At 37.8% G+C, this 11,379-nt stretch overlaps 1 protein-coding gene across 1 annotated transcript; it reads left to right on the plus strand.

Annotated features, from left to right (window-relative positions):
* The first annotated feature begins 2,629 nt into the window (after positions 1–2,629).
* Positions 2,630–7,750, plus strand: MKRN3 (makorin ring finger protein 3). Its single transcript, XM_032342267.1, has one exon. It carries the CDS (start codon positions 2,903–2,905, stop codon positions 4,430–4,432), a length of 1,530 nt encoding a protein of 509 aa, XP_032198158.1. The 5' UTR covers positions 2,630–2,902; the 3' UTR covers positions 4,433–7,750.
* Positions 7,751–11,379: the final 3,629 nt, after the last annotated feature.

Genomic DNA, 11,379 nt, shown 5'->3' on the forward strand with positions numbered 1-11,379 from the left:
CATGAGATTGAGCCCCGTGGTGAAGCCTGCTTAAGATTCTTTTTCATCCTCTCTTTCTCTGCCCCTCCCCCACTTGTGCTGTGCTCCCTGTCTTTAAAAGAAAGGAAAGAAAGAAAGAAAGAAAGAAAGAAAGAAAGAAAGAAAGAAAGAAAGAAAGAAAGAGAAAGAAAGAAAAAAGATTCATGTGGGGCCAATAGTTATCAAACTAGAATACTGAACAGTACATGCATGAAATCATCACAGAACATTCTAATGGACAGTGCTGGTCTATAAAAAGTGGATCAAATATAAATTAAACACAGTGCTGGGAATATATTACCATTTAACAAAATAATAATTCAAGGTTCGTATGTTTGTGAATCTGTAAAAAGCCTGATATATACAATGCCCTCCTTAATACCCACCACCAGGCTTGTATTGCATGGAGCACCCGGTGTGGTGCATAAACAATGAATCTTGGAATACTGAAAAAATAAAATTAAATTTTTTTTAAAAAGCCGATACATAAACCCATTCTTTATGCTCTAAGTTGTTTTCCTGTGAAAATCTTTGCGGCTGCCAAAGAAATATCCACCAACCAATGCATTTATGAGAGGAAAGAGAATGCAAGTTAGACTTTGGAAGAACTGGCATCCCCAGTACGAAACTCAGTAATTATACAAAGAAAAAAATCAAAATCACAAAGACTTTCTACAGTCATGGTGGAAAACAGCAATATTCTCATAATTACCAAATTAGAAAAAACTGTTCCTTTTGAAAATATTGAGCTTAGCTCCTATGCCATGAGCAAAGCATCCCGATTTCTTTAAATCTTCCTAAATAAAACATGATTTCAATTTCTACAACTTTATTTAGTTTGACTTCTGGGGCAGATAAATTTTTATGTTGTTATAAATGTTATGAATTTTAAATGTTTAAGTGTTATTTAACTTAAATGGAAATACGAGTTTGGTATATTGTATTTCTATCCAATGTCCTGCTAAATGTGCTTATTAAACCTAATGGTTTATCAGTAATTATTTTTCTCAACTTTTTGCTGTCTCCTACTAATAATTCTTTCACAATTATAACATCTTTTATTTACTTGCTTGCCTTATGGCACTGGCTAGAACTGACAACAATATAGAACTTTTTGCTTACACATGGAAAGCTTTAAAATCTTTCATTTAGGGAATAATTTTTAATTACAGATTTAATTTATGTAACAGGTCAGTATTTGTTTCTTTCTTCTGCTCCTATTTTTAATAATAGATGTGGCTTTAGAAATAAGACCATTTTGTATAAATTTTCACTTAATGACTAAACCTTGTTTCTGATATCCTCTCGTGATTTTTCATGTTTGTTATTAATGTAGAGATACCACTCTTTTAAATTTCTGATATTATTTGAGGCTTCTTCATTTTTTCTTAAAATAAATTTAACCAGTAATTTAGGTCTCAATAATCCATTTAAAGTATTATACTTGATTCATTACCCTTACTTCACAGGTTTTTTTTTCTTTTTCTTTTATTAGTTGCTTCAATCTGATTTCTGTGCTACTATACATATTTTTCTCCCATTTTAAAATTTACACCATAAATTCCAAGAAACTCATTCTGGCAAACAAAATCCAGTAATATATAAAATGATAAAACATTATAATATAGGAAGATTTGTTCCAGGGAGGAAGGAATGGTAAATTAAATATTTGAAAACCTGTCAATGCAAGTAATCACATTAAGAAGATAAAGAGGAAAAATAAGATTATTTCTCAATGCAGAAAACACACAATAAAATTCAGTACACACCCATCATAAGTACTCTTAGCAAAGGAGGCATTATTATTTCATTTTTAAACTCATCTACTGAAATACATTTGCACAATGACAAAGAGCTCACAGAGAAAATTAAACAGCACCACTTGTGAGCAGAATGATAGAGAACACATTATGAAAGGCAGGGCTGCCACAATACCAGACAAACCTCCCTGAAAGACTGGGGAACAAAGGGCCACCATGAGTTAAGCGGGCAAGAGAAAATAAAAGCCAGGGTCACACAGAGGGCAGTAGCTTATTAAGCTGTGTCAGGATTCTATGAAGTCTGCAGCTTCAGCACAGTGGGAAGGGAGAATTGAAAATCACTACAAACTAAGACATCTGAGAGCACTATAGCGGCCTCAGATCAGAAGCACTGCCTGTAAAGCCTTGCCGGCAATGAGCATTTCCAAAGTAAGCTCGTAAGAATTTCCTGAGTAAAGACGGAAAGAAATCACGTCTTGTCAACAAAAAGCTTTCCACAGTGACAGTCACATGGCTAGAGGGGGAAAAAAAAATCACAAACACACAAAGACCCATGTAGACATAAAACGGAGTGAACAGAATAAAAAAAAATACGAAATTCATGAATGAGCTGTTCCAGCATAAACAGTGACGGGCGGGGAAGATTATGATTTTTTAAATGGACACATATGAAAAAGCAGTAAAGAACAATGTGTCTGAGTGAACGCTGGAAGAGATTAAATTAAAACCTCCGAGAGGTGTGATTACGTCCTCCAGAGAAGCCCGCGAGCGACGGGCTTTGGGATCGGCCAGCTGGCGTGCGACGGAGCCGGGGCAGAGGCCTGGGAAGGGGCGGGGCAGCCCCGGCTGCCGAGAACAATGGAGGTTACGGAACCATCGCACACACTGTACAGACCGTACAGAATGGATAGAGGACTGACGTTGCCCTCACAGGAAGTGTCCGCCGCGCCTGCCCAGAGAGGAAGTAGGAACCCATAGTCACAGGAAGAGAGCCGGGGAGAGGAAAAGAGATGCACACTTCCTAGACAAGAGACCCCGGTGCCGGCTCCGGCTCTCTGGGCCTCAAGCCTAAAGGAAGAGACACCGGAGAAGTTCCGGTACCCTTTGGGGGAGAAGACGCTGCCATGGAAGAGCCTGCAGCTCCCTCTGAAGCCTCTGAGGCACCTGGGGCATCTGCGGGTGCCGAGGCAGCAGGGGAGGGTGCATCTGGGCCTTCCCTCCGCACGCGCCCGGTCTTCCGGCAATTTTCAGCTGCAGGTCCGGCCCCCCTCCGCGCGTCACGTCTGAGGCCTGCCCAGGCTGCAGGGGGAGGGGCTGGGCTCAGTCTCCTGCGGGGCCGGAGTGGTGGCAGCTGGACGAAGCAAGTCACCTGCAGGTATTATCTGCATGGGCTTTGCAAGGAGGGGGAGAACTGTCGTTACTCTCATGACCTCTCGGGCCGGCAGGTGGCCAGGGAGGGCCCTGGTCCTGCAGACCCAGGCCCTAGCACGGCTGCGCAAGCTGAGACCCTGCCTCAGGAAGTGGCGGAAGCCCCTCCCGCTGCATCCTCTTGCTCCTTGCCTGTGATTGGCTTGGCTGCTGAAGGGGGTTCCTTTGAAGCTGGGAGAGACAATGCAGGCCTTGAAGCTGCTGGAGGAGCAGGTGCGGAAGGCTGGGAGAATGCCATTGAGTTTGTTCCTGGGCAACCCTACCGGGGCCGCATGTTCCCTATTGTTCCCAGCGCTCCTCCACAGAGCTCAGTGACTGAGAGGGAACAGATTGCAGTGGGCAGGGGGCCGCCGCTTTGCCGGGATGCTGCAATGGGGCAGTGCTTTCGTGGGGAGAGCTGCATGTATCTCCATGGAGAGATATGCGATATGTGTGGGCGTCAGGTCTTGCACCCTCTGGATCCTGTGCAGAGGGAAGACCATATAAAGGCTTGCATTGAAGCACACGAGGAGGATATGGAACTCTCGTTTGCAGTGCAGCGAAGTATGGACAAAGTGTGTGGCATCTGCATGGAGGTTGTCTATGAGAAAGCCAACCCCAGTGATTGCCGCTTTGGCATCCTCTCCAACTGCAACCACACCTACTGTCTTAAGTGTATCCGCAGGTGGAGGACTGACAAACAGTTTGGCAACAGGATCGTCAAGTCCTGTCCACAGTGCAGGGTCACCTCCAACTTTGTCATTCCCAGTGAGTTCTGGGTGGAGGAGGAGGAAGAGAAGCAGAAACTTATTCAGCAGTACAAGGAGGCAATGAGCAACAAGACTTGCAGGTATTTTGCTGAAAGCAGGGGTTTCTGCCCATTTGGAGAGAACTGTTTTTACAAGCACGCAGACCCTGAGGGCCCGGGAGAGGATCCTCAGAGGCAGGGTGCTGGGGAATCCGGTGCTCACTGCAGTCAACTTTTGGAGCCTACTCAGGTGGGAGAGGGTGAGATGCCCTTTAAAAGCGGTAAAAAAGAGCTTGTCATGCTTCGGCTGGCCAATCTGTTGTTTAAGTGTTTTCTTTCACTGGCAGATGATGAGCTTTCTTTCTCAGAGGACCAGTGGGACTTGCTTCATTATGAGCTGGAAAATTTTTTTCAGTTTGAATCTGTGGCATTATGCTGTGGCATGTGGTCTGGTGTGCTAAGGCTCTGCCATCCGCTGTTGCTTGTTTTCTGTTTGTAGTCACATCTGTCATTCACAGAGGCTATAGAAGCCATTTTTATAAAGCATCCATCTCTGTTTTCTTGTCCATCCCCATTTCAAGGTTATGGTGCTTTACTGTGGTGAACTGTAACAAAAAGTCCTTAAAGTTATTGTTTGATGCAATGAATATTACTGTAGTTTATGGTTTATTTTGTCATCTCTGTTTTCAACAGGATTGACTCAGTTCTAGTCTAGTGTTTACAGAATTTCCACACTCATTTTGAAGTCCCTCAAGAATAAATGTGACAGGGTGAAGGGAGAAGTCTTAACTGAACAAGGAGCTTTTTTGCTACTACAGCCTTAAGAAATGGACCCTCGCAGGGCCTTTGTGGTACAACTGCTCATCTTTGTTGTTTACATGTCTGTTCCTTCCCTCATTCCCCTTCAAGTGCACTCTTGAACATGTGGTTACTTTGTGGTTTTGTGTTTTACTTGACCAGAACCAGGTGTGTATGTTTACATGTTTTTATCCTGTGAAGCTTGATGTGAAATTATTTATATTTGGAAGTATATATTTAATAATTATGTATATGGATATAAATGTGTATAAAAGCTCTATCATTGAAAATATATATAAAAGATACACCATCATATAATATAGATTCTGGAAGAGCTGGAAGCTATGGTGAAAAGCTAATAGGATTTGCTGTTGTGTTGAGTGTGAGGTGTGTAAATAATCATTCTGTCCTTTTTGCAGGCTCAGTGTTTAGCATCTAATGAAAACAGATATTCAAGTGGCTGTGGTCAGTTGTGGCAGACACAGATAAAGGATTTACAAATTAAGACGTTGGTAATTCCTATGGTGGCATTAGTAGCTCACTGTGCTATGATACATACAGAAATGTGTGTTCTCGTGCTGTTTAGCACAGTATCATTATTCCTTATAACACAACAATCAGTCCTGAACTCAGATAAACAGTTCCTTGTATTCAGTATTTTGTGTTATCTCTAGAAATTAAAAAATGGGGCTTTTGACAAAAGTTTTCAATATGTAAGTGACAAGATTGTAAAAGATAGTAGAATAACAAAAGTATTGAAACCAGTTGTAATATAAGAATGGAAAGATTAAAAAAGTGAAATATATAAAGGGACAAAAACTAAATACAGTAGTGATCATAAGAATATTATAGGAAACCAGTTGTAATATAAGAATGGAAAGATTAAAAAAAGTGAAATATATAAAGGGATGAAAACTTAATACAGTAGTGATCATATGAATATTATATGTGCTGCCAAAGTGAGCACGTGATCATAAGAATATTATAACACATTACACTATTAGGTTAAATGGATTTGGCTTAAAAACTAACACTCCAAGATTATCAGACTTGATTAAAATTAAAATTAAATTGTAAGCTGTTTAAAATACACAGCTACAACATAAGAATTCAGAAACATTAAAAGTAATAGGATGAAAAAATTAAGTAGCAGTCCTGTGACTTCTGCAATAGATGAAGTTGATATTAAGGATAAACACATTGCTGGAGATAAAGTTAGTATATAAACATTAAATTATAATTTACCTGGAAGATAGAACTTTTCCAATTTTGTATTCATTTAATAACACAGGATCAGATATACAAATAAATAATTGATAAGAAAAATACAAAATTTAGGTGTATAGTTTTCATGCATTTTTTCATTAACAGAACAAGCAAATGAAGTAAATTGAACAGCACAGTTCTCACAGTTTATGTAATGTAAAATGTGTAATGTTCTGTGTGGATTAACTGCAAAAAGTTCTTCTTTTGGCTAAGAGATGAAAATACACCAGGTGCTTGAGTTCCAGGAGATCCAGACTTCCTGAATATTCAGCAAAGACAGGGTACATTTACAGAGTTTGTGCCATGTACTAACACTCTCCAAAGCACAAATTTAATTCTCAGACCAAACTTAAGAAGTACTTGCCATAATTTTTCTCATAATTCTAATGAGGTAAATAAGGTAGAGAGGTTACATTACTTTCCCATATGGCTATGACCCATAGGTTTAAATTAGTGGAACCACAAATGGAACTCAGTGGTATATTTGCAGAACACAGGCACCATGCTTCCTCTTCCCTCACCTACATGCCCAGGATCACACGGACCAGCTTAGTATTGCTAATGGTAACCTGTGTGCAGTCTTTAAGTATGGATGGTTCAGCCACACGGGACAGACAAATTAGCTCCTAAGAGAATTCGGGGGCTATGGGGCTTTGTCTTTTGTCTTACAGATTCAGAATTTCTCAGTCCCTTACTCGTAATATGCCTCAGCCTCCCAAATTTTACACTGCCTCTCCCTTCTTATAGGATTCCCGATTTTATTGCTAAGTATTTCAGTGCATTTCACTGGCATCTTTGCCATATTTTTTCCAAATTGATTCCTCCTATCCAAAGAATTCACCAGTCAAGAGGCTGTGAATGCCTCACAGTTACTTTCATGCAGGATGAGTGATTCCAAACAAAATTCAAACATGCTGGTTACCCTTGAGGCCAGGCATGCAGGGGAAAGAGGGCTCAGATGATCAAACAACCAAAGAAAAGGACCAGATGGGTCTCTCTCAAAGACTGTACTGACACCAAAGTCTCATGAGCTTTGAATAGTGGCTAAGCTGCTATTAAGGAGGGGTTTTTAAGCTGAGCTTGAAAAGCTTTGAAAACTTTGTCCTAATCTACACTACCTAATGTTCTGAAATAGCATGTTTTTATCCAAATAGCATCTTGTAACAATCATAATAAAGTTCAGGAAATACAGTAGAACAAAAATTGGCAGAAGATATAGTGGTTTTGGTGACAATGAATAGAATTAGAATCCTGACTCTGCTTCTTAACAGCCGTGAAGTCTGGAACAAGTTACTTAAATTTTCTATACCTCAGTTTTTTTTTTTTTTTCTAATATGAGAAGTGGGTACAGTACCATCTATTTTGCAAGGTTGTTATGATGATCAGATGTAATCTGGACAAGGAACTTGAAACATAGATGGTATTTTTATAGTAGCATGTGTAAAAGTAGTATTTATGCGTGTTTGTGACCTCAGAAGAGCTTGTGCAAGAATTAATACTCCACGGAGTTTTTCTCTTTGGGAATCTTTGGAACTTGTGTTAAAGTAACATTATTGCTTTATGACTTTTTGTAGCATGGGGGCACATTACCTTTATAGTCATAATTTCAAAAGGATTGAGTAATTTTTCAACAAAAGTCATTCAGTTAAAACTAAAAATGTGCTATTCTTGAAATACAGTAAGCAACAACAAAAATATGTATTATTTGTGATTTATGTCTACATGAGGAAAATAAATAAAATAATGTTTAAAAAATGGGATTTTCTTTTCCCTCATCAGCTTATTCAGAGGTCAAATAAAGGGCTGTCACTGCCATCAGGTCTGGGAAAAGTGTTCCAAGGGCCTGCTCATGAAGACAGCAGGGCCACTCCTGTTCCAGTCAGAAACAAAGGAGCCCTTGCCACACAAAAGTTTGCTTTGTGAGTGATTCAGAGTGTGTGATGGACCCCCACTAGGATTCTTATGAATGTGCTAACATTTTATCTAGTAAGGAGTGGTTATCTAGTATTAATTCTGCTCTAACACATGGGAATCACTTTGTCTCATATGCCATTGAATCCATTTACTGAATTTCAAGAACTTAAAACATTTCCAGTCCATAGTTGGCATCCATATGCTTTTTTATTTTGCACTTTTGTAAACATCTTGGGGGTGTGTTTTTTCACAGTAGATGCTGAACCTCTCACCCTCAGTGTGAAATAGAGTTTGGGTGGGGATGGTTAAAGAGAGTCTTGGAAAATAACCCAGCACTAAAGCAAAAAAAAAAATGCATGTAAGGATTTTTGCCATAAAAATATATAGTATATTATATTTTCCAGTGTTGTATGGACACTAACAAAAAAATAACTCTCAGGGGTGCCTGGGTGGTTGAGCATCTGCCTCCTCAGGTCATGATTCCAGGGGCCTGGAATTGAGCCCCACATCAGGTTCCTTGCTTGGCAGAGAACCTCCTTATCCCTCTGCCAACTTCTGTGAGCGAGCGCTCTCTCTCTCTCTGTCTCTCTGAAAAAATATAAATAAAAAATTTTAAAAAACATAACTATCAGATCATAATGAAACTGTCAATTACATGAGAAATCAGTCTGGCAATATTCTCTGATGTCAATACAAGAAAATTAGCCACCACCATGTGAAGCTTCTTTTATACATTTCTTTTAAAATAATTAGATGAAAGAATGAATTCAAAATAATATAGCAGGACATAAGAAGATAATAAAAAGTTATACTCTAATTTGTAGCATGGTGCTGAATCTCTGCTCAGAATAAAACTAATTTCTAAATACCAATATACATTGTCTAGAAAGACAAATCACAAATAGGTATTCAAATCTGTAAATTTTAAAGAAATTGCAACATAGAGGTAAGAGAAAGAATTAAGAATGACATTAGGAGAGGAAAGGAAAAATGACAAGGGGGAAATCAGAGGGGGAGACAAACCATGAGAGACTATGGACTCCGAGAAACAAACAGGGTTTTAGAGGGGAGGGAGATGGGGGAACAGGTTGGCTGGGTGGTGGGCATTAAAGAGGGCACATACTTCATGGAGCACTGGGTATTAAATGTTAAAAATGAATCTTGGAACACTATATTAAAAACTAATGACATACTGTATGGTGACTAACATAACAATAAAAAAGATAATAAAATATATTCAATAAAATAGAAAAAATTATTAAAGCAAAAATTAGTGGATCAGAAAATAGAAATATAAAAATCAAAACTACCCTGATGTGACCAATGTTAAGTACCTTTTCATATGTCTCTTAGTCATCTGTATGTCTTGTTAGAAAAATGTCCATATCTTCTTCCCATTTTTAATTTTTAAAATTTTAAGTTTTTAATGTATTCATTTTTAGGTATTGCATTTTGTAAGTTTTACAAGTTATTCATATATTTTATATACTCATCCTTTAGCATATATGTCATTTGCAGATATCTCCCATTCTGTAGGTTGCCTTTTGGTTTTATTAATTGCTTTCTTTACTGTACAGACACTATTTATTTATTTATTTGACACAGAGAGAGAGAGCACAAGCAGGGGGAGGGCAGGCAGAGGGAGAGAGAGAAGCACACTCCCCAGTGATCAGCGAATCTGATGCAGGACTTGATCCCAGGACCCTGGGATCGTGACCTGAGCTGAACCAACTGAGCCACCCAGGAAAGGCACCCAGTAAAGGCACCCAGAGGCTTTTTATTTTGATGAAATTCCAATCATTTAATTTTGCTTTTGTTTCCCTTGCCTCAGGAGGCATATCTAGTAAGAAGTTGCTACAGGTGGTGTCATAGAGTTACTGCCTGTGTTCTTATTTAGGATTTTTATGATTTCAGTTCTCCTATCTAGGTCTTTAATCCATTTTGAATTTTTTTTTTGATGGTGTAAGAAAATTATCCAGTTTCATTCATTCTTCGGCATGTTGCTGTCTAGTTTTTCTAATACCATTTGTTTAAGAAACTTTTTTCCGCTGGATACTCTGTCCTGCTTTGTCAAAGATTAATTGACCAAATAGTTGTACGTTCATTTCTGGGTTTTCCATTCTGTTCTACTGATCTATGTGTCTCTTTTTTGTGTGTGTGCCAGTGCCATACTGTTCTGATCTCTTGTAATATAACTTGAAGTCTGGGATTGTGATACCTCCAGCTTTGGTTTTCGTTTTCAAGATTTCTTTGGCTTTTGGGGGCCCTTTGTGGTCCCACACAAATTTTAGGATAGTTTGTTCTAGCTCTGTTAAAAAAAGCTATTTGTGTTTTCATAAGGATTGCATTACACTTATAGATTGTATTGGGTAGTATATGTATACTTTTTTTAATGCACACAGAAAAGCATGTAACTAAGAAAGTAAATAAAGGAGATGAATGGAGACTAAAGTATTACATATTAAAGCTGATTTGAGTTTTTTAAAATAATTTATAAAATAAACTGTTATCTAAATTAAGAAAATCTGAGGAAAAATAGAAACAAAAATCACTTATACAATCACACACATACACAGTCAAACACACACATATACACTTATCCAATAGGAAGAATTCACCACAATCTGAGATTCTTGTAAAAATATATAAGAAAAAACATTACTCAATCAGATGCCAATTAATTGCAATACCTGAGAGAAATGATAATTTTCTAGGCAAATATAATTAAGCATTGACTACAAAATACATTAAAATGTAACCTGTCATTTAACATATAATTCATGAAATATTTCCTAGTATGCAGTTTAACCTAAAAAAATAGGAATTTCATAAAACCTTCAAAGAACAAATAACTTCAGTGCTATTTAACACAATTCAAAAATTATAAAAAGGAAAAAGTGCCCTTACATGGTTTTATTTTCTGTTTTAGTCTTCCAGATATATAAATATATGTTTTTAACTGAGATATAATTGACATATAACATTGTGTAAGTGTAAAGTGTAAATTTAATTATTTGATGTAACAATATATTGCAAAATGATTGCAACAAGGTTAGTTAACTTTCCTCCCCTCTCATGTGGTGAGAACTTGTAAAATCTACTTTTAGCCACTTTGAAGTATAAGATACTCACTATCATTAACTGTAGTAACCATGCTGGGTTTTTTTTCTTTTTTTTTTTAATGTTCCATGTATGAATGAGATCATATAGTTTTCTCTGTCTAATTTATTTTACATATCATAATTATCATAATGCCTCAGGGATAATCCACATTGTTTCAAATGGCAGATTTTACTTTTGTTTTATGGCAAAATAATACTCCACTTTATGATACAGTGATTATACCAAGTGTAACCAAGATAACACACACACACACACACACACACACACACATACACACACACGTGATCAACATTATGAAAAATGAAAAGGGCAAAAAATAAATATTAGTTAAAACAAGAATAAAAT

This window comes from Mustela erminea, chromosome 5, assembly GCF_009829155.1.
Source record: "Mustela erminea isolate mMusErm1 chromosome 5, mMusErm1.Pri, whole genome shotgun sequence".
Classification (NCBI taxonomy): domain Eukaryota; kingdom Metazoa; phylum Chordata; class Mammalia; order Carnivora; family Mustelidae; genus Mustela; species Mustela erminea.